General features: G+C 43.4%; 1 protein-coding gene across 1 annotated transcript; it reads right to left on the bottom strand.

Annotated features, from left to right (window-relative positions):
- Nucleotides 1-1,071: 1,071 nt before the first annotated feature.
- Nucleotides 1,072-24,686, bottom strand: LRRC66 (leucine rich repeat containing 66). The gene is made up of 5 exons (XM_082728365.1): nt 24,370-24,686; nt 21,854-22,351; nt 9,925-10,094; nt 5,016-5,205; nt 1,072-3,519 (listed from the first exon to the last, which is right to left on the bottom strand). Exons 1-5 carry the CDS (start codon nt 24,545-24,547, stop codon nt 1,310-1,312), a joined length of 3,246 nt encoding a protein of 1,081 aa, XP_082584491.1. The 5' UTR covers nt 24,548-24,686; the 3' UTR covers nt 1,072-1,309.
- Between the last annotated feature and the right edge of the window lie 62 nt (nt 24,687-24,748).

Raw genomic sequence — 24,748 nt, 5'->3', positions numbered from 1 at the left:
AATTCGGTCTTTATATAGGCAATGGTGCGCATCAAAGGTTCTTGGGTTTTTGTTTGTTTGTTTGTTTGTCTTTTTACACCTAATGCGGGGCTTGAACTGACAGCCCAGAGATCGGGAGTTGCGTGTCCTCCCCACTGAAACAGCCAGGTGTCTGCATCGAAGGTTTTTGATTAGTGGGGAGATGAAGAGAATGTAAGACTTTTGGGGTGGGGCGTGCGGGCCAGGAGAAGTACTAAATGTCACCAAAATAATGTCACTTCAAATAATCTAGGAGCTCGATAAGGGTGTGCCTTATTTGGGGGTTGAGAGTGGAGATGGCAAAGTTAAGAGTCACTGAGAAGCCAGGTCCTAGGAGGCTAGTGGCGATGGCACCACGTGGATTGGGGGATGGTTAGTTCCTTTTCCCAAACTCAGTCCACTCCCATCGTAATCCACCCTAAATATACACTCTGAGAAGAAAAAGGGTGCTTTCGGGGCAAACCCTGGTTTGACAACAACTGCCTGGCTCTCTCCAGACTGCCGCACTGAAATGTCTCCTTGTATAGACATACACGAACTTCCCCGGCATAGAGCTCAGAGGTCACTCAGATACAGGAGACGCACGACAGAGAGTCAGAGATAAGACAGCAAGTTTAGTCTCTTTCCTGGGTGGATGTCATGAGATTTTTGGACAAGAAAGAGACTGTGGGAGATCATATTTGTAAAGGAAAATGATGAATTTTAGGTGCCGGGATGATCTATGTGGATTTGCGCTACTGGGGTTGAGAATGGGAGTCTGGAACTTGGGGAGGGAGGCGGGGCCTCATGGGGCATATGTGGGCGTGGTCTGTGTGGGGCTGGTTGTGAAGCAGCGGGCCGGGGAGAGCGGAACGTGAAGAAGGAATGCTCTTTGAGAGGGCACGCCGAGGTGGACAAGGAGTGTCGGGAAGGAAGTGGAGAAAATGCCAGAGCAGCAGGTGGATACACAGAGGAGAACACAGCTCCTGACAGCCCAGGCTGGAGGTCGCCAAGGAAGGGCGAATGAAGGACAGTGGCAGGATAGCTTCTCCTTTTTACAAAAAATGCCACTTCTTTTCTGGAAGACTGATTTTTTAATTTACATTTCCATCTACAAAATGGTCTCTCTTTTGACATCACTTATGAAAAAATATGGAGTTCCTCTGAACCCTCCCTAAACGTCACTTTATAGTTTGGTGATCACCCTCCAGAAAGCTGTACGGTTCTCTGTGCAGAATGTGTTGAAGATTGTTCAGCAGACCCAGATGGAAAATCTGGGTCTGTCTAAGGGCTTCGATCTGAACGCAAGATGTTACTTGAGTTCCCTTTGGTTTTCAAGTTCCGCATCATAGTAGAGCAGGCCCTGGTGCAGCAGGCCAGCTCCCCGCAGGTGGCCCCGGGTCTGCCTTTGAACGTGGATGTGAACATGGTCTGTTTCTGACTGCAGCAGGTTCGCTTCTGAGTATTTACTCCCCTGTCTATCAGCGACGGGCTCCTGTGTTCCTGGTGAGCTGGGTTCATCTGGGGGCTCTTGAAATGACGGTGTCTGGCTCCTGGAACCGTTTTCAGCACAATCCTCCTCTCCTCTTTCACCCTGGAGAGTCGGCTCATGGCTACTGGACTGTAACACCTGTGTTCGGCTTCTAACCTTTCTGGAATCCGAGTCCTCCAGAGGGCATACGAACCCCTGGCTCGCATCAGTGTCCATCGGGTGGGAGTTCCTGTGGCCCCCTTCCGAATGTTGTTGTGCGGGTTGCGAGGTTTCACCTGCAGTGATCTTGAGAGGAATATCATGTTGAACTGTGTTTACTTCCTGAAGGCAGGCTTCGTGTTTATAAACGTCTGAGTCTCTTTCATGACTGTCGCTCTCGTCAGGGTCTGAGGGACCTTCAGCCGACCATGGCGGTGTTTGTGGTATGACATCTGCATTGAAAAACTCTAAGTCTCTCAGTGAGTGATGCCATGTTACCGTCTCCGATAAGAGAGCTGCGGCATAATCACCGAGCACTGTGCCTGGGAGCTCATCACTGGAGGGGCTGTTACCGCCCAGCAATGCAGGCAAGGTCCGTGGACCCTCACGCGTATCCGTGTCAGAGGCACCTTCCAGATGAGTCTCACACAAACCAGAGTCTGGACCAGAAATGAGAGGTTTTGCAAAACAATCCTCCTGATTCTCACACTCCTCCAGAATCCTCTGGCAGGGGATATGGTCGTCAGGATCCTCCAGTGATGTAACATGGTCCCTCCTCACCCCTGGGTCCCCATCCTCCGGGGGCTCGCTGGCTCCATGGCTCTCCCTGCCGCGAGTCTCTTCTTCGGTCTCATTTCTTGCACCCTCCGAACTTGTCGAACTTAGAGTAAATAAAGACCCTTCATCGGAGTCAGAATCGTAGTTGCAGTCCATTGTATACTGAGGGCTCGAAGGAGCCCATTTCTGTACCGGTTCCACGTTAGCAGGAGTGACCTGCGGGTCATGGCCCCAGCCTGGAGGAAAGATGGGTGGCGCAGGGCTCTGCTCTCCCCAGTCCCTGAGTGGGACTGCGCTGTGGGAGGCAGGAGGCCCTTCCTCAGTGCTGGTCTCCTGGAGCCTTTGCTGCTGTGTGTCCAGCAAATTCAGGTAACCGCCCCCTTGCATTTCCTTGGAAAACTCCAAAGGGAACCGCTCATTCTCTCCAGCCCTCTGTGCGTTCGCAGGCATTTGCATTTTGGAGAGAGAAGCTGCCATTTCTCCTGGAGGCGTGCGGGGAGAACCTTCCTGGGCCCCAGTCGCATAATTTACTTCCCCGAGAACATATTCCTTGCGGATGTGATCCTGTCCTGCTGGAATTCGTTGGCTATGATCAGCATTCGGACGTCCTGGGGGAGCGGAACGGGCCGCATGCTCACTCAGAAGTAGGTCATCCTTCTCCCCTCCTGGCCCTCTGCTGTCACTGCCCAGCCCCCCGCTCCGCCGGTGGCCCTGCTCCCGTCGGCTCTCTCCTGTGGCTCCGTCGGGGATGACAGCAGCGCGGGGGCCGGCGGGCTCTTGGAGGGGCCGATCTGTCCTCCGGTGCTGGGCCTTCCCTGAAGCTTCCATGTCGCTGCAGAAGCCCTCATTCCAGTATGCGTTATCCGCGTTATCCGCGTTATCCGCGCGGTCCGAGCTGGGCCCCTTGCGTCTGCATCTCTGGTGCCACAGTCTGTCAATGAAAGGCCTGGCGAAAGCCCCCAGGCAGAAGGCCACGAAGAACGTGATAAACACAGCCAGGCAGACGGCCAGGGCGAGGTCCTGGGAAGGGGCTCCCTTTCTGCCAGCCGCGGGCACATCCCTGGGGCTCCTAGCCCACCTGGACCGCCGGTGGCGCCTCCCGCTGGCCGGGGCGCCCACCGCTGCTGGGGTGTCGGAGTGCTCAAACCCACCTGCCGGGGGCCTCTCGGCTCTGCCGGGCGGGAGGCTTTTCACAGGCTTCATGGGATGGTGAGGAAGGTGGGTCTCCCTGGAACTTCTGCTTTGGGGGGTCCACCAGTATGCCTCCTCATCCCCTGCAAGCGGGGTGGGGGGGGAAACACAGTGAGCGGACATGGAGGAAAGGCTCTGTGGGTCCCCCTCAGCCCTCACCTGGCTATGTCTCAAGGGCACACTGCGTGACAGCAAGCAGCTTTACTGACCGATGATGGGCTCAGGTCATGATCTCGTGGGTGCGGAAATCCAGCCCTGAGTGGGGCTCCGCGCCAGCAGGGAGTCTGCTTGAAGAGTCTCCCCCTGCCCCTCCGCCCCTCCGCCCCCTCATGCTCTTTCTCTCAAATACATAAATAAATCTTGGAAAAAAAAAAAAAAGACTTCTCTGTGATCTTGATTTCTTCGGAACCTGGTAAGCATGGCCATTTTTCTACCTAAGTGGCAGTTGTGATCATGAATGGAATAGAGTCTAGGACTCGTTACAAAAATCTTTACCCTACTCCCCCACGGCCATATCCAGTTAGGAGTTGAGAGATTTAGTCCAGATGGTTAATGGCAAACAAAAGTCTTCCAGAATGTTCAACTCTAGTGACCTAGTCTAGCAATTTGGGAGAATGTCAGGGAATAAATCAAAGAAAAGTATAGTTTAGAAATATGTGTGTTTTGTGTATATACACACACACACAGACACACACATATAAAGTAGGATTATACTTTCATAGGGTTAGCATGCATTTTATTTTATTTTAATTCCAGTATAGTTAACATATAGTGTTTTCAGAGGCAAACCCTTTAAATAATCATGTCTCGCATTTTAAAAGTTCCTTTTTTGATCAGTTATTTGTTAAGGATTGGGATTGGGATGCTTGGCTTCAGCTCAGGTCATGATCTCGGGGTCCTGGGAACGGCTCAGGTTGTGATTTTGGGGTCCAGCAGCCTCAGGCTCCTTGCTCAGCAGGGAGTCTGCTTCTCCCCCTCTCTCTGCCCCTCCCCCTGCTCCTGTGTGTGCTCTTGCTTACACACTCTCTCAAATAAATAAATGAAATCTTTTTTTTTAAAAGATTTTATTTATTTATTTGACAGAGAGAAATCACAAGTAGATGGAGAGGCAGGCAGAGAGAGAGAGGGAAGCAGGCTCTCTGCTGAGCAGAGAGCCCGATGCGGGACTCGATCCCAGGACTCTGAGATCATGACCTGAGCCGAAGGCAGCAGCTTAACCCACTGAGCCACCCAGGTGCCCCAAATAAATGAAATCTTAAAAGAAAAAAAAGACTTGGGATAAAAAAATGTGACATTTGGGGCTTTGTCTCCCTGTGAAATTACTGTTTTTGACCAAATCCAATGATTTCCGAGCCACTGGAACTACGTTTCTTTGACCACGTGAGGACAATCATTCATGAACCGAGGGAGACAGGTACCAGTGACTCTTCTGTGACACAGCCAGTGGCTGACTAAATGCCCGAATCAACACTCTGGCTTTCAAGGGGACTGTCGTGGTTTCCAAGGAGACTGACTATTTCACGTGCTTTTCTCAGTTCAGCTGACACCATCTCCGGGAGAAGAGGCGCCACCGACTTACCCACAGACTCGCTGCAGATGCCATTCCACGTTTTCCTCCAGGAGTCAGAGATGACATTTTGGAAGGCGGCCACGCTGTAGTCACACTGCCACGGGTTGTCGGCCAAGTCCACCTCCAGATGGGGAAGTGCCAAAGCAATGACCATCATGGGTAGGATGGCGGTCAGAACATTGTTGCTGAGGTCTACAGCCTGTTTGAGAAGAAACAAATTTAGGGCAGTCTGTGAATGAAGACGTGCAGAGACAAAATCAACAATAGTTACAGATATTGCTTACATTGCTATGGAGGCAATACGAATTTAGGCCGGATTTGACAGCTAGGGAACACTGAGTTTCAATTTCCGCTCTGCCCCTAACAACTCTGTGAGCCTCAGAAAACTGTTCACTTTTTAGGAGCCTCCCTTCTAGGGTGGTCGTAAGGGTTAGATGCATGTGAAAGCTTTCAGTATGGTGCCTGTATCAGATGCCCAGTCATTTCCTCTTCCTTCTCTCCTATGAGTGGTAATTTGTACTTTTAGATAAAATCGAGATTCCCTGTGATTTTCAAGGTCTAGAATTAGATACCAGGTCTAGAATTTCTGGAAGCACTGTGATCTCGAAAGTGACCACGGATCCTGGGCCATGAGAACATAGGACACAGAAGAACTGTGGTTGAGACGTAGCAAAGTGAGATCTTTTGGATCAACAATTATCTCCAGGGTAGTAGTACATTTCCCTGCATCTATGGCCACTGGTGTATACCAGATGACTAATTTTTCTAGTCTAATCAGAAATGAGGGAGAACTTGGGGAACAAAAAGTCTTCAGTGGCTCTGGAAACAGAGGGCAGGGACCTGCAGGAGTTGGCGATGGCCATGACAGGATACAGCGGGGAAGGTAGCTGGTGTAGCTCTTGCTACTGTTTGCAGAGTGCTGCTGTGCAACAGGCATTCTACTGGGTGCTTTGACCTTCCCCTCCCCTTTTTCACAGAGGAGGAAACTGGGCTGGGTCACACAGTGCACACCACAAAGCCCCTAGTACTGGGGCCTGGTGCACAGCGGGTGCTCAGTAAGTAAAGGAGAAAGGAATGAATGAATGGAGTGTCAGAGCTGAGATCTAATCCAGCACCAGGGCTGCATGCCTTTCCCTCTGGAACATGCTGCCTTGGAGAGCCTGGGCTCCCACTGCCTGGGAGGGAAGGGCTGGGGGGAGGAGGCCCGGGAGCAGCAGGCAGCAGGGGGCGGGGAGCATGGGGCTTAGGGAGGGCCAGGTGGTAGGCAGAAGAACAGAAAATCATAACAGAGAAAATGGAAACCGTGCTGGAAGGGGAAAAAGAAAAAAGTAGGCCATGAATGAAAGTCAGAGAGGCTGAATGTCACCCAGGTCAATTGTTTTATAAACACCAGGGAAAAAACAGCATTGGCATCTTGGGTTCCATAAATTCCTAAATAGAGCTGATTCAAACAAACAGCACCATGACCAAGACCACCACGTGTAGAATCAGAATTCTCCCGGAACCGCGGCAGTGAGGGTAACCTTTTTAGTGCCGAGTAACCAAGCAGTCTTGACTCCCAAAGGAAGGTTCCCAAAGGAAGGAGACTTGGGGTTGGGGGAGAAAAAACTACTTCGCTTCGCCAGGCCTTGCCTGCGATCAAGAGCTTTCTTATGAACCAGCCCCCCCCCACCCCCCCGCCCCAACAACTGAAGGGAATACTCCGGTGTGTTTCAGGCAGTGATTTTCCTTTTAGTGCATCTGCATTTTGTTCATCCCGGCGTCTTATATTACAAACCATGGAACCAAAAACAAAACTGAAGCAAAGACAGAAAACTCATAAAATGATTCAGGAGGAATAAAGATGAAAGCAGAACAGTCTAATTTGCCTAAAGAAAAAGCCATCCACCATCACTGGAAAGGGGTGTGCATTATAGAAAGATTGGGAGGCATCGGATGTCGCTACACGAATCACAGTATCCAAGAAGAATGGGAAAGCTTAAGAAAAGGAATGCTAATTTGAAATGCCAGTGAAACCTATTTCATTCCAGCAAAACACGATGATGACTTTATGATTTGAAAAATCGATCTGGCTTCTGGAAAGATTCCTACGTGGGAAGACACAGAGTGTAGTGTAAGGACTAAATACATTCTCCTGAAAAAGAAAAAAAAAAATCAACATATTTTTTGATATTCTAGCTTTCTGGTACCAGATAGTTTCATCAGGTTCTGAAACCTGTTTTTAGAGCCATCAGCAAACACGTAGATAGGATAATGGAGAAGGAGACATGGTATGATCCTGGGCGAGAATTGCAGATGATTTAAAACCTTCTTGGGGCTAAATGCTTTATGCTAACAACATTTTTAGTTTGCCTGTAGCATCTCTTCCCTGTGAGCTGCCGAACACTTACGAAGCATGGTAAAAATGCGTAGGAAATAACAGACATAGGGCAACTGCACACACAAATACACTTACAGTCAGTATACAGTATGTGAAATGCGGTTCCCAGGCAATCCAACAACTCATTTGTGGGGCATTGGGGAGCACTGCCAAGTGCTCTTTTCTCATCTGCTCTGATAATTACTGTGGCAGAGATGGTCCCCAATGGTCCTGCCTCCTGATATTCATGCCCTTGAGGAATCTCCTCCCATGGAGAGGAGGTAGAGCCTACGACTTGGTTCTAAGCCAGCAAATATGGCAGAACAATGTGATGTCACTCCCATGATGACATTGTGTTAGCTTGTCATGTTTTTCTCGATGGAGAAGCCCATGTGGCCCAGGACTGAGGGCAGGCTGAGGCCGACAGCCAGGAAGGAACTGAGCCCTCAGTACCACAGCCCACTGGGACCTGCCTTTTGTCTACACCCATGTTGGCTTGGCAGAGGGTCCATCTCCAGCTGGACCTTTCGGAGAGTCTCCAACCCTGGCCAACACCTTGACTGTGGCCCCTTGAAATACCCTTAGCAAAGGACCCAGGGCCTTGCCTGGCTTCCTGCCCCCCCAGATCAGAATGTTTTGTGAGACAGTATGTGTGTGGTTTTGGACGACCAACTTGGTAGTAATTTGTGACCTTCCTATTCATGAGCATCGTTAGTTTATCCATTCGTCTGTTCGGCAAGTGTTTTTAGATACACGTTATGAATTAGACATATGTTGAGTGCTAGAAAGCAAAACAGATGACGATGTCCATCCTCAAAGAGATTATGAGGATGAGGCACTAACAACGAACGATACCTAAAACTAAATGATTTCAGCAGTGAGGAAGAAGCAAGGGAGCAAGGGAGTGTCTTGGGCAATGAGGCTGGAGAGGCAGGCAGGGGCCAGCCCTTGTTGGGAAAGCTTAGAAGGATTTTTAGCAAGAAGTGGCACAGTTTTGTATGTTCAGAGAGTGGGGCGCTGTGGCCACTTTCGAATTTCTCTATATGATCTATATGATCACTATATGATTCTTCATTCAGAAAGACCTTGCTATATTCCAAGTACATTCAAGACATGTTATGTGCATCAAAACATTGAAATCTCACGAACTTCTATCAGAAAGGAATGACGTTACCTGAGAAAACTGAGGCACAGAGAGACATGGTGACTTGCCCAAGATTGCGTGGTGGCAACGTGGCAGAAGCTAGGTAGGTCTCAACCCGGGCAGCTGAGCCCAGAGCCCACCGACCTTACCGCTGCCTCACTCACCTCCTTTCAGTAGAGGAGGGACCCGGCTGACAGGTGGTAGCTGGAATTTTGTCGCCCATCTATACTTGCATAACACTTTTCATAAAACTGGGAAAAATCAGCTATGTCGATACTCTCCAGTATGATGGCCCTTTAGCCACACACGGCTTTCAAGCACTGAAATGTGACTCATCCCACTGGGCTGTGGGTACGGATAATATACGTCAGGCTCTGAAGTCTTAGCATGAACAACAATGTAAAATATCTCGTTAATGATCTGTATATTGGTTACATGGGTTAAAGATAATATTTGGGGATACTGGGTTAAAAAATATATTACTAAACGAAATTCACCTGCTTATTTTTACTTCCTGAATCTAGTTACTAGAGCATCTAAAATTGCCTACGGGGCTCACAGTTTGTTTCTACGAAATGATGCGGGGCTGTGTAAAAAGTGAGGGTCTGTGATGGAGGGTATGGGGGACTGAATCTTTCCCTAAGACCTCAGGAGGTGTCCCACTGGAAGCCCTTTGGCCTTTCTAAAGGAGCATCGCAGGGAGACTGTAATCCACCCCCACCCATCACCAAGAGTGGGGAGGGTGGAGCAGAGAGCTTGAGGCAGGGGTTGCAGTGGCCAAGCCCCATCAGGGCTTTGGTTGGGGGGTTGGGGGTGCCTTTCCGTTCACAGCTGTCAGCACATTATGAGATTACTGCAAGGTGCCTGAGAGACAGGCACGTAGTAAGTACTCTACAAGTATGGGCTGTTATTATGATTATTTCTATTATGTACGCCCATGTGGATTTGGAAGCAACTGGCCTTCAGGGCCCCACAATGTCCCATTCAAGGCTGCTCAGCATCGCCCAGAGGGGGCTCTGAGGAGCGGCCTCAAGTGCTCCAGACTGTGCAGGCCCCGGGGACCTGTGACCCCACCCTGCAGCTCAGGGTGGAAGCCTCGGGGATCACCGAGATTGAATTTCCTGCCAACGGCTAAGTGGAAATGGGGAGTTGGGTTTAATTTGATTTAGAAAAATAATGTGCCAATTCTTGCGGCTGAGTATTATGTTCGAGTGAAACTCATGTCTATGACTGAGGCATTTGATTTTGAGGCAAGAGAAAGACTTCAGCAATTTCGGCTGAGCCTTAAAATAGGCTTCTAGTTTTTGACTAATAGCCAGCACTCCTGGGTGCGGAGAAACTCTCTGGCAGAAATATTCTAATGTAATTGTCCAGCTGCCTGCGTATTGGAAATCCTCTAAAAGTCACTTTATAACCTGTAACTTCTTGAGGTCCTTGAAGGCTTCTGGATGAATCCTGAATATCTTGTTGCTTTTTAAGTAGAGGTTCTCCAGCCGCGGGCAGTTCCGGAGGTCCGAGGGACCGATCTGCGTTATCTCATTGAACGACAGGTCCAGACTCTGTAATGATTTCAGGTTCCGAAGTCCTGTTAAGAGAAAAAAGCACATTAAAATATCCAGGGGGTGATGTTCACTGCACCATTGTTGATCGCGGTGAAACCATGGGGACACCCTGTGGGGCTGTCCGTGGAGGGCCGGCTCAGTGGCGCAGCAGACCGGGATTCTGCATACGTGAATGGTTGCAGGACAACCCAGAGTATGATTCCAGCGTTCCTGGAGGGAAAAGAGCCGCACGCAGACAGATACACATGTTCTGAGCAAGCAGAGGAAAAAGGCCGGGAGGGAGATGAACTGATTGGTCAGTGGTAGTAACACTCCACAGTTCTTGTTGGTCCCGTAACACATCTAGGCATTCGCTTATTTTTCACAGGTAATATGCGTAGCGAGGTTTTGTTTTCTGGCAAAATTGTTTACTTGGGTTTTAGTCTCTGTCTTTGTATCCAGAGATTAACCAGGAGGCCCATTTGGTACAGAGCACAAAGGCTGGGAAGTAGGTGCCAGTCAGAGCCGAATTCCAAACCCGATTTCCCACAAGAGTCTCATAAGGATGCCCTGCATTTTCCCAACTCCCTTCTGCTCTGTTCTCACAGTTTGTGTTTTTTTTTTTTTTTAAGATATTATTTATTTATTTGAGAGAGAGCAAGCAAGAGAGAAAGAACATGAGCAGGAGAGGGTCAGAGGCAGAGGGAGAAGCAGAATCCCCGCTGAGCAGGGAGCCCGATGTGGGGCTCCATCCCAGGATCCTGGAAATCATGACCTGAGCCGCAGGCAGACGCTCGACCCACTGAGCCACCCTGGTGCCCCTCATAGGGGCACCAATCAACTGCTACTTAGCAGAACAGGTTGGTTCAATTCCAGAAGGGAGTATTGCTTGTCTACAGTCTGCAAGGTACTCGTTACCAAATTGATTATGCAGAGATGATGACTTAATGTAAATAGTCGGACACTGATGTTATCATATGTTCACAACAGCTGAACTGATTAAGAGATCATTACAACAACTCAATCAAAACATTAGGAGCCAGGCACTTAGTGCTGAGGACAAACAGAGCACAGCATCCTCGTGTTGGAGTGAGTGCTAAGACATACACACGAGAAAAAGTTCCTGGTTATCCGAGCCCTAACGCTCCAGCATCCTACTCTTACAGTTCCTGTAATGTCTCGTTGCTTAATTTGAATGGAACACGGACCCTAGGAGTTCAGTGGAGGGAAGAAATCATTCTACTTTATTTTATTTTTTTAAGATTTTATTTATTTATTTGACAGATATCACAAGTAGGCAGAGAGGCAGGTAGTGGTGGGGGGAGTAGTCCCCCCACTGAGCAGAGAGTCCGACGTGGGGCTTGATTCCAGGACCCTGAGATCATGACCTGAGCTGAAGGCAGAGGCTTTAACCCACTGAGCCACCCAGGTACCCTGGAAGAAATCATTTAAAAACTCTTGTTTAGGGGCACCTGGGTGGCTCAGTGGGTTAAGTGTCTGCCTTCAGCTCAGGTCATGGTCTCAGGGTCCTGGGATCGAGCCCCATATCGGGCTCTCTGCTCAGCAGGGGGTCTGCTTCCCCCTCTCTCTCTGCCTGCCTCTCTGTCTACCTGTGATCTCTCTCTGTCAAATAAATAAAGAAAAGAAAAGGAAAGAAAAGAAAAGAAAAGAAAAGAAAAGAAAAGAAAAGAAAAGAAACAATGTGGTTTAAAAAAAACAAAACAAAACTGTTTAATTGTATACTCTCTTTATGCTCTAACCACTTCACAGACATCTCCTTTAAATCATCACAAAGCCCTGGACATTGTTAGCATCTCGTCAACAACAAAATCTAGGTGCAATGAAGTTAAGAGCTTAACCCATGTCTTTTTTTTTTTTTTTAAAGATTTTATTTATTTATTTGACAGAGAGAGATCACAAGTAGGCAGAGAGGCAGGCAGAGAGAGAGAGAGGAGGAAGCAGGCTCCCTGCCGAGCAGAGAGCCCGATGCAGGACTGGAAACCAGGACCCTGAGATCATGACCTGAGCTGAAGGCAGCGGCTTAACCTACTGAGCCACCCAGGCGCCCGAGCTTAACCCATGTCTTAATAGGTGGAGCTGTGGTGCCGGGATTGAAGCTCAGGTCTTTTAGCTGTTACCGTTTAACCACACACACACACACACACGCAAAAATAGTAAACATGTACTGTAGGACTTATAATATATATGTATGGGTCAATATATATGTAGTATTGTGTATGACAATCCTAGCACAAACACCAGGAGAAAAGAGGTGGAAGAATATAGTTATAAGTTCCTTGTGTTACAGGCCAACAGTATAACACGACATAAAACAGGCTGTGATGTCAGGATGTGTATTGCGAATCCCAAAGCAACCACAAAATAACACCACAACAGCAAAAAAGTATGGCTAGTCAGCCTGCAAAGGAGATAGAGAGGATTAATTTTAAGATTAATTAAAGAGGATTGAATAATTACAGAGGATTAATTTTAAAGATACACAATTAATGCAGAAAAAATCAGAAAAAGATAAAAGGGGGAACAAAGAACAGAAGGAACAAATAGAAAAAATACCAAGATGATAGATAGAAATAACAGTCTAAAAATACCAAATAAAAGGCAAAGATTCCCAGTTTGGATAAAAATTCAAGAGTCATCTATTCAATTCCTACAAGAAAACTGCTTTAAATATAGGAACATGAGCAGGATACATGTAAAAGGATAGAAAAAATAGTCTTTTCTATAAATGGTGTTGGAATAATTGCCCGTCTTTAAAAACTTCTATATGTCATTCATACCACGTACAAAAAATTAAAACTATTTTAAAACTGTCATAAACCTAATGTAAAAACCTAGGTTTTAGGGCACCTGAGTGGCTCAGTCATTAAGCGTCTGCCTTTGGCTCAGGTCATGGTCCCAAGGTCCTGGGATCAAGCCCCGCATTGGGCTCCCTGCTTTGGTGGGGAGCCTGCTTTGCCCTCTCTCACTCCCCCTGCTTGTGTTCCCATTCTCTGTCTCTCTCTCTCTGTCAAATAAATAAATAAAATATTTTTTAAAAATCCTAAATTTTAACCTAAATATAAATAGATCATAAACCTAAAATATAAAATGTAAAAAAGTAAAGTTACAAAACTTCTAGAAGAAAACATAGAAAAATCTTCGTGACTTTGGATTCAGCAAAGATTTCTTAGATATGACACCAAAACACAATTTATAAACTAACAAAGTGATGAAATGTATTTCACAAAAATTTAAAATTCTGCTCTGTGAAAGACATTATTAAAATAAAAAAATTACTCAAGCCTCAGACTGGGAGAGAAAATATTTACAAATCCCATATCTGTGAAAAGTCTTGTATGCAGAAGAGATGAAGAACACTCAAAACTCAGTAATTAAAAAAAAAAAATAGACACTGGCCAAAGATTTATATACATCATTAGAGACAGAACGGATGGCAAATAAGCGCACAGAAAGATATTCAATATCAATAGTCACTAGGGAAATCCAAATTAAAACCACAATGATATATGGCTAAAATTAAAAAGATGGCCCATACCTGGTATGGGTAAGGATGTAGGACAACTGAAATCCTTACACAGTGCTGGTGGGGATTTAAAATGATACAACCACTGCATACAACACTGGCAATTTCTTCAAAAGTTAAACATCTACTTGACATACAACTCAGGCCTTGTCTGCCTAGGTAATTTACCCAAGAGAAATGAAAGCATGTATCACCACAAAGACTTTGTTTCATTATTCTTTTGACGTTGATAGGAACAGTAGCAATAATCCCTCTCTCATCTCTGATACTGGCAGTTTGTGTCTTCTTAAGTTTTTTTTCTTGGTTAGTTTGGCTTGGTTGGTTTAGAGAATTATCAATTTTATTTTATTTTTTCAAAGAAACACATTTTGGCTTCGTTGATTTTATCCATTGTTTCTCCTGTTTTAAATTTCATCGATTACTTCTGCAATTTCTATTATTTCTTTTCTTCTGCTTGCTTTAGGCACACATGGCTCTTACTTAATTTCTCAAGGTGGAAACTTATGTTTTTGATTTTAGACTTCTCTTCCAGTGGATGCTTTTAATGCTATACATTTCCCTTGAACTGCTGCTTTTGCCATATCTCACAAATTTTGATAGACTGAATTTTCATTTTCACTTAGCTTAAAATATTTTCAAATCCCTCTTGAGACTTCTCCTGTGACACATGTGTTATCTAGAAATGTGTTGTTTAAGTTCCAGGGATTTGAGGGGTTTGTAGCTTTCTGCTGCTGATTTCCAGTTTAATTCCATTGTAATCTGTGAACATACTTTGCATGCTTTCTGTTTTTTATTCAAGTTTGTTAAGTTGTGCTTTATGGGCCCAGAATGTGGTCTGTCTTGGTAAATGTTTCATGTACAGTGGAAAAAAATGTATATTCTACTATTGTTGGAGGGAGTATCCCATACATGCCAGTTGAATCAAGTTGACTGATAGTGATATTCAAGTCAACTACATCCTTACTGATTACCTGCCGGCTTAATCTATCAACTGGCAGGGGAGTGCTGCAAGTTTCCAACTATAGTGGATTTTTAAAATTTTCTTTTCAGTCGTCAGTTTTTCCTCACATATTTTGACACTCTGTTGTTAGGCACATTCACATTTAAAATTATTCCATCTTCTTCAAGAATTGGACCCTTTATCCCCTTTATATAGTGCTTTATTTATCCCTGATAGTTTTCTTGTTCTAAAGTCTCCTTTGTCTGAAATTAATATAGTCACTCCACTTTTCTTTTGGCTAGTGTTTATCTAATGGTTTATCATTTTTTAATGATTTTATTTGACAGAGAGGGAAATAGAGAGAGAGAGAGAGAGAGAGCGAGAGCAAGAAAGCACAAGCAGGGGGAGCAGCAGAGGCAGAGGGAGAAGCAGGCTCCTTGCTGAGCAGGGAGCCCGATTCAGGGCTTGATCCCAGGACCCTGGGATCATGACCTGAGCCAGAGGCAGACCCTTAACCAGTGGAGCCACCCAGGAACATTTAATGGTTTATATTTCTCCATCCCTTTAGCTATCAGTTTTATTTATAATAACCAAAAAAGATAGCCAATGTGCCCACAAACAGGTAAATGTATATCCATGCAATGAATTCTGGCAATGAAAAGGAATGAACTTTTAATACATACAATGCCATGGATGAATCTCAAAGTAATTATGCTGAATGCAAGGAGCTATACCAAAAAAACCCATATAATATAATTGCATGAATATAAACTTATGGAAAATACAAACTAATATATAGTATCGGGAAGGAGGTCATTGGTTCCTGAAGGGAGAGGATGGGTGGGAAGGATAAATCATAAAGGGCATGAGGAGCTTTGGGGATGCAGCCAGTTCATTATCCAACAGCGGTGATGGTCTCATGGGTCAGTGTGGTTCAGTGAGTCAAAGGACAGATCAAAGAGTGCATAGACAGACGAGCAGGGGCCTCTGAGAATGTTCAGACTTCCAGAAGTCTGACCAACAACAAGATAGTTGATGGGTATTCTGAACTTCACATGAACTCTGAACTTTTGCAGAAAGAGAATGGAAATCACCCACTGTACCTCAGATCACAGAAATGACCATCACAGCAAAGACTGGGATGGGGAACAGAGAATGAGAGACTCAGGATGATCAAAAGGCACTAGAGGGAGCTGACATTGTTCGAGCACCTGTTACGTACCAGATGCTGTGAGAAATGTTTCACATGTATCATCACTCTACGCGTTAAAGTTTTTACAAGCACTGTCGCTAACCCTCATAACCTCCCCGTATACGCCATCATCCTCAGTTAAAAATAAGAACCAGGCAGCTTTGTATAGGTTAAGTGTCTTGTTTAAGATCAGTTAACAGGTAAATAGAGTAATATAAGAGGTATAAGGGTAAATAAGAAGAATGGGACCAGAACATCCTAAGCATGGGTTGGCGGGAGTGGGGGTGGGGGTGGGAATAGGGACTTTGAAGGCAGAGAGTTACAAGGATACCCCCTTATTTGACTCCCTTCATAATATCAAGCTAAGATCCCCAAGAGGAAGGTAAACTCTGCAGATAAGAATTCAGACTGTTGGGACGCCAGGGTGGCTCAGTTGGTTGAGCAGCTGCCTTCAGCTCAGGTCATGATCCCAGCATCCTGGGATCGAGTCCCACACATCGGGCTCCTTGCTAGCAGGGAGCCTGCTTCTCCCTCTGCCTCTGCCTACCACTCTGTCTGCCTGTGCTTGCTCTCTCTCTCTCTGATAAATAAATAAAATCTTAAAAAAAAAAAAAAAGAATTAAGACGGTTAAGTTCAGTTATAGCTCCTACCTGAAAAATTTCCATCTATTTCCAATTTCAGAGAATTAAGGTTTAATTCTATTAAGAGAACTGGTGGGGTCCTATAAATGACATTGTTCGCTTAGGGTCTCCCAGAGTAGGGTTGGGAAATTTGAGCAAATTTTCCACAGTACTTGGGTGCATTTCTCAATGGGGAAATGTGTTCTTTTAAAAATTTTGCATGGCGAATCAATGTTGAGAGGGTACTCAAGTGAACAAAAGAAGTTGGGAGAGGCAGTGGCAGCTGGGGCGTGGCCATCGGAAGGTAGATTGTATGTTTCCAGAGAGGGGAGTTGAACATCGGGAGGAAAATATGGAGGCACTTTTGTGGAGAAGGAATTATTTATTGAACTGTTTTCCGATGATCACACAAGCCAGAGGAGGCAGGAATCTGATTAGTTTTTGCATTTAAGCAGCCAGAGGCATTTTTATTATTTCTAAGAAATTGTCTCAGTGTCTCTTAGAAGAAAGGCCATAGAGGGTACACCCAGACACTAAATTGCCTTAGGAATGTTCCTTTGGACTATGAACTTCTTTTTTTTTTTTTTTAAGATTTTATTTATTTATTTGACAAACAGATCACAAGTAGGCAGAGAGGCAGACAGAGAGAGAGGAAGGGAAGCAGGCTCCCTGCTGAGCAGAGAGCCTGACTCGGAGCTTGATCCCAGGACTCTGGGATCATGACCTGGGCTGAAGGCAGAGGCTTAACCCACTGAGCCACCCAGGCGCCCCTGGACTATGAACTTCTTAATGCTCTCCTAAGAGTGATAATCTGATAACATAGAACAATGATATTCAGGGAGTTATGGCTTTAAGTTCAAAGAGTATTGAGAATTGAAAGAGTCTGAAATGGTCTTAGACAAGATATTTTATTCATTAGGTCAGCCCTCAAGGTGGTCAGTTTTATATAGGTGAGCCAAACACCGGGCCCTCTTAGCTTACTGACATACATTCATGTGGCTATTTTAGAACCTGACCCGGTTTTGAAAATACAGCTTATTGGTATTTCCATAATTCAACAGCAATCGGGAAGAAATATGAAATAGATTATAACATACTTTTGTTTTTACCATACACTAGTTATGTTTTTTTTTTGTTTTTTTGTTTTTTGTTTTTTTCCCTCCACCAGTTTCAAAAGACAGGTATTATTTTGTCTCATTTTAACACATTTATCTCTTGGTTTCCAGAACTTAATGTGTTAAGTTTTTGGTCTATCAACCTAATTGGAATCCCAGGAAGATGTTGGTCCTTCTGCATTTCCAGGTACTCTATGGGCACTCCAAAATACTGCTTGTGGGATAGCTGAACTGGAGATTGATCCCATTGTTTGAAAACTGATTTTTCTGCTATTAACACTGTACTCCAAAGATCTGGGAGCAAGGTGGAATTGAATCAGAAAGTTAAATTGCATTGGCTGGCACTTCTCTTGGGTGTTTCCCCAACGGGAAGCTTGTTGGTGACATCACAGCTGACTCTGATGACAGGGGATCAGTTGAGTCTGGGTGAGTCAGTGTGAGCTTCTGCTCCTGCAAAGGTGGGTTTTCCCGAGTGAAAGCGACTTTTCATGGATTCTGTAAGCTGTCACCGCTTGAAGACGTGAGACAGGATTTATAAAAGCACACATGTGGGGTGGGGTTATGGACATTGGGGAGGGTATGTGCTATGGTGACTGTTATGGCGATTCATAGACCTGTACCCCCAGGGCTAATAATACATTATATGTTTATAAAAATTTTTTTAAAAAAGCACACATGTGTTACAAGGCCGGTTGTTTGATTGCTACTTTGTGAGAATCTCTGATTTATTATTATTTTCGATGAACGCAAGCACTTCTATAAACAGGCAGACACAAGTGAGTCTCAGCTCATGAATTATGTGGGCCAGGCCTTCCACACTGCAATAGTTATTGAACATTTTAGAAGATAACTTGAGATTCAGACAAAACCGAATTGATAATTTGTTTCTAAATAGACTGCTATTCTCAGTTTGTGCCAAGACAGAAAAAAATAACTAATATTTGCAAAGTACTATACATGTATACAAAGTACTTTTCCCATATTTTAATAGCTACCATTTACTATGCCAAAGGCCATGTTCCAGTAGGTTCTTGAAATACATTTTTCTGGGGCGCCTGGGTGGTTCAGTGGGTTAAGCCTCTGCCTTCGGCTCAGGTCATGATCTCAGGGTCCTGGGATCGAGCCCCGCATTGCGGGGGGTCTCTGCTCAGCGGGGAGCCTGCTTCCCCCCCTCTCTCTGTAGGCCTCTCTGCCTATTTGTGATCTCTGTCTGTCAAATAAATAAATAAATAAAATCTTAAAAAAAAAAAAAGAAATACATTTTTCCTTGAATCCTCACTACAATTCTATGAGTAAATATTATATTATCAATATGTTACCTTTGTAACAAAAATTTTTTTAAAGTAAACTGTACCCCCAATGTGGGGCTCAAACTCAAGATAATTAGCAGCATGCTGTACCGACTGAGCCAGCCAGGGGCCCCCAGATGCTGCCTTTACACAGGCTTAGAACAAAGGAATCAAAGAACAAAGGGAGGGTCCGAAATAGAAAGGTACTCCCGGCAGCATCGCCCTTTCTTTTACCGGCTTTCCCCCTCCAAAATGGGATTTCAAAGTCAGGGTGACTGAGCGACGGTCACAGAATCGTAGAATTGCAAAGGGATGTTACAGGCGGGCTCAGCTGAAGGATGGGGCGATTAGAGGAAAATAATTCAAGTCACAACATGCTATGGATAAAAGAACTCTGAATTATATCCAGTTAGATTCAGAGCTTACATTGGCCTCCCACTATCAACTAGTTTCATTCATCTCTCTACGGTTTCGTCTGCTAGAGTTCTAATAGAGTTTCAGATACATGACTGGCTCATCACCTTTTCTTCTCCTTTGTAAGTGTAACATTTTTTCTGATCTTTTGGGGAGGCAGAAATTCAACTTGGAAAAGAAAGATGGGGTTGTATATGTATTTTATAGGATAGGGGTGTTTGGTCCTTAAATGGTATTGTAGTCCCTCTGACCTCCAATTAGCTCTGGGGAAGACATCTGCCTTAAGGAGAGAAGTTAAGTGATGGGAGATTATTTTGACATATTGCTCTTTTATCTCTATGTCTCTTTTTCCATTTCTCCCCATTCAACCAAAAAGGAGGCTCTGTGTAAACTACGCCAGGGGAGGCACAGGGCAAGGCAGAAAACAGAGGAGTCTACAAGTCTTTCTGGCTTTTGTTTCCAAAGGCCTAAACCTTTAGACGAAAGGAATTTCTAGATCTAGACAGAGCGTTTTGAAGAAACAAAAAAATGTGAAGAATTTTCTTCGAACTAAAAAACTGAAAAGAAATGTTCTCTGGCTGGCAGGGTTGGTAGGGGACACACGTGGACGGAGAGAGACGCGCACACAGACATGCGTGTGTGCGCGTGCCCACACACACACAGAGACATGCACATGCACATGCACTTTGATGCCTTGTCAGGGTATAAGATTCTAGAGCTGTGGTACAAATTTGGGGAAAAACAGAGGAAAGCTAATGGAAGACTGATACTAAGTACAAGCACTCACACCCCATCCCTAACTGAGTCTACTAGAATGCGAGCTCAGAATCAGAAATTATGTTGGGGTATAGACATCAGAAGGTTATTTCTCTAGTACACTTGAACTTATGGATTGAAATTCACATCTACCATACTAGTTAAAATTATGTTATATCATATGCATATGTGTAGCTACCATGATGATCATCACAGAGTTATAGCAAAAAAGTGGCAGTAGTCTAAATGTTGTTTGATTAACCCAGTTATAATGTATGTATATATCAAAGCTATTCAATAATATAAAATACTATTTATGAGATTGCTTAATTATAGAAAGATGTTCAAAATGGACTGTGACATGAAAATACAAATTATGAAATATTATGGAAAGTATGCTCCAATTTTGAAAGAAAAATATGTACATAGGCATGAGGAATAGACTTAAAAAAAAAATACAGTTGATCCTTGAACAACACAGGATGGAGGGGTGCTGATCCCCTGCACAGTAAAAAATTTATATATAACTTTAGCTCCCCCTAACTACTAAAAGCCTGCTTTTGACTGGAAGCCTTGCCCATAACAAAGTCAATTAACAAATATGTTGTATGTTGTATGTATTATATACTGTAGATGTTATTAAGAAAATTGTAAGGAAGAGAAAATATATTTACAGTGTTCTGTAGTACTTATAAAAAGAAATCCATATATAAGTAGATCTGTACCAAGGTCAACTGTATAACATGAAGGACTTAAAAGTTTTCTCCTTTAAATTTTTTTTTTTTAATTACTAATGTTCTACAAATAGCAGGGTTTTAAAAATAAGAATACAATAAAAATTATAAAATAAGGTGCAATTAGTTTATACTTCACACTGAAAATCCTGCACATTGCTTTTATGAAAAAGCTTAGGGAGGGAAGACTCTTCCCTTTCCCACATAATTCTGTTGATCTGATGACTGGGATAGTCATTCCTTCACCTGGCAGGCTATTGCCAAAATGATGCTTCAAACAAGACCAAAGGCTGGGGAAAAAGCAAAACAATAAGATATGAAAGGAAAGAATGGAAAATAAGAAAAAAATGAAATATGCATAACTTGGGATGGAGAAAAAAAGACAATATCCTTACATTTTCTTTTTCTAGCAGAATGTCTCATATAAGGTAAGTACTTAGCAAATAGTGACCAAGACTAAAAATAAACAAGGAAAGGAAATTGTCTGGCACTCCTGGGTATTAAAAAAGGCAAAGGAAGTTGCAGATTATGAATCTGATATGTTTTCTTAATAAAATATTGGTGATTAGTTAAGGAGGTCCAACATGTGGATTACTGAATGCCAGAAGCCATGAGAATTTATTAAACAACAGGATATGTGGAGTATCCTGTTAGAAACCAGGATAAAGAATTCTGATTTTGATTTGATAATGAGAAAGTTTACATAGTGATCATACAACATTAGCATATTTCTCATCTACACTTGGAGGACACCATTGTCCTCCAAGCTGATACAAAACGTATTCTAAGAAAACAAAAATTATAAATATGGCAACATACTTAATTGGAATTGTGCTATACACTGAAAACATATAAACTAGTTATTTCTTAGTACTTCCTATATTTAATAACAAATATATGATAATCAATGTAGATAATCTTAAGTCATGATTATTTAGCACTTAAATACTTCCTACTTTCTCTCAACAAAGCTCTATTACATTAATGTAAGTTATAATGATGAGAGATTCAATTGCATTGGCTATGAATTCCACATATTTTAACTTGAAATTCCGCTAAGAAACTCATTTATCTGTCCTGATGAAATTGCTTTACTTTTAGCAATTTCCTCAAAACTGACAACAAACATGGGATTCTTACAGGCATAGAACATCTCCTTGTTTCTCGGGGCTAGCCCATCTCTTAAAATCGTACTTACCCTTGGGAATGTCAGTGAGTTTGTTTCTTTGAAGAATTAACAACTTTAGAAACGGAAGCCCATGCCTGCCGCTGCTTCTGTGGCATTTCCCCCATGAGGACTTGGCACTGGGTAGATCCAGAGAGAGCGAGCGAATGGAACCGTTGCTGAGGTTTAGTATTTCCAAAGTGTGGAAGTGTGCAAGAGGGCTTAAGCTGATGTTCGATATGTGATTGTTACTGAGGTCCAGATGTTTTATATTCCAGTCTTTTCTCACGCGAGACTGTACGAGATCCCGAAGGAAACTGGCACTTGCATCCAGTGTGGCCGCTGCCCGGGGCATGTCCGCACGGGTATCGTGCTTTCCAGTAAAAGAACAGTTTGTCAGAAGATGTCCATTCCATTGACACTCTGAACTGAATAAAATACTGCCTTTTCTGGATGGGTTTGTCATTGTTCCAGTAAAATAAAGACCTGTTAGCATTGTTAGGACTCGGAAATGTAGGTTTTTCATAATGCCTAGAGAAAGGAAAATGAATGGCCTTATTCAAAATAATGTATGTGACAATTAACATCGAAGAAGCAGAAAATTCAATTTTCAATTTAAGGTTTAGGAAAATTATTTTGCCTTGATTGTCAATTTAAGTGCATTTGATTTCTTAGAACTTGGGGCATTCAAATGTAGCTTAAAAATGGTAAAGCTATGGGGTGCCTGGGTAGTTCAGGTTAAGTGTCTGCCTGGTAGTTCGGTTAAGTGTCTGCTTTAGGCTCAGGTCCCAATCCCAGCTCGGAGTCTGCTGCTTCTTCTCCCTCCTCCCCACCCCAACCACACTCGATTTCTCTCTCTCTCTCTCTCAAAGGCTTTAACAAAATGGTAAAGCTATAGTATGCAATTACATTTATGTCACAATTTAAAGAAATAACTCCTCTGATTTTCTAGAAAATATTCACTTGGTCCTCACCTCTGTGTCTGTTATTCCAAGTACACTCACCGTGCAGTCTGCTTTGGAGGAAAATCTACCAAAATTAAAGACTTCTGTTTTTTTGCTGGTCATTAGTACTGAGCAAAGTCTATTATGCTTATCTACAACCTGTAATCAGCTATGTGGTTTATTATGTGAGTGACAAGCCATCCAGTTACACTAAACTATGAACTATATGAAGGGCAAGTTCAACTCACAAAGGAGACTCTTGATTTTTTAAAAAATTAAATTAAATTTACATTTTTTGTGACTTTAAATTTTGAAATTATTTAGACACAACATAAGCAAAATGGGTTATAAAAATGATGTTCTGCATCAGCACCATCAGGATTTAATGAGATACATAAATATCAAGTATCATTTTCATCAAAGTTTGAGAAGCAATTGACAATTTTAAAGTAAGTATCTACAATGGCTAAATGTGTATACACAAAAATTTTCAAAGAAAATGGATAGTAAACTCCCCAAAAGACTGTAAGTTCCCAGAAGGGCCATGTTTTCCAAATATATATATTTCACATATTTCCAAATATAGATGTGTGTGTGTGTATATATATAGAGAGAGAGAAAGAGAGAGAGATCCATTCACAAGAGACTTTTTTTTTTATGACTAGAAGAACTACATATATATATATATATATATATATATATATATATAATTCCTCTCCCTTCTCCCCATGTTTTATATTTTCAATAGTCTGTAGTCTGTCCCAAGGCTATGCTGTTTGGATAAATAAGTGCATGGAGTGAATGAAATGGAACATGTAACTTTTAAACTTTGGTTTTATACAAGGTCAACTCTCCTACATTTTAAAGGGCACCTAAATCGAGGTACATGTGTCCACGAACCGTAACGGTGCCCTACAGCATGGAGCAGTGATTTATTTTGATGGCGTACTTCTTACACAATACCAGACATTGAATTAACTTGTCCAGCCAGAAGGATATTTGTCTCTATATTCAAAGCCGCAATCATTATAAATGCAATTGTAGACCTTGTGAATGTAACAATATGAGCAATCCCAGAACACGGTCATTCACAGGCACCTTATTCTGCAGTACTGAAGAGAAGCATATGAGTGACAAATACTTATTGGGAGCATGTTAAAAATTTTCACTGACCTGGTTCTTTTTAAGTTGAGGTTTATATGTTAACTAATAAATTTGAGTTCAAAAAGCTAGATAACTTTGTCTTAAAATGAAAGACACTGATTTGTAAAGAAAAATTATGCGTACTGTATACAGACTTTCATGTACTAGGTAAAGAACTCCTGAGAACTCTAGAAAAACTTTCTAAGGAAACTGGAAAACAATTAGGTAAAATGTCAGTCTTTAAATGGACACATTCAAGCCTAAGTATGAGGAAGCCGAGATACTGGAGGTGTGTGTGTCAGAGAGTGAGATAGGAAGGCTCTAGAAAAAACAGAAAGTACAACAGAAACCAAGAGGCCATTCTTCTATAAAAGGGAAGTTAAAACAATTAGAAGAAAGCAGAAGGTATGTTTGATAAGGTATAGGAAGAACACAACAACAGTAACAGTTTCTAAGGCATACCTTCTGGTCCTTGGGTAGTTCTCAAATGGGTCTCTGTCTGGATACAGCCAGGTGGGTGGGGATTTAGACCTGAGCCTTTAAAGCTCCACCCATCTGCCCTTGGAGCCTCCCTGCCCCTGGAAACCTTCGCCCTTTCATCTTCCAGGTTCTGGCCTCTTGCCACAGTGACAGTGTGCATATTCCCCTGCGACACGGAGGGAAGAGACACTAGAGAGAGACAGTCTGCAATGCACGGAGGATAGGACTATCCAAATAGCAACCATACAGCTTCGAATGATGAGCTCTAGGATTCCAGATGGATTACGTAAACACCAATGTATTTAAGTAGACTCAAGGTATAGTTAAATCTATCATGTTTGTATGATTAAGCAGAAACCCA

This window comes from Mustela nivalis (genome assembly GCF_964662115.1).
Source record: "Mustela nivalis genome assembly, chromosome: 4".
Classification (NCBI taxonomy): Eukaryota; Metazoa; Chordata; class Mammalia; order Carnivora; family Mustelidae; genus Mustela; species Mustela nivalis.
Note: the sequence above shows the minus strand (reverse complement) of the source record. Positions and strands in the feature narration are given on the sequence as shown.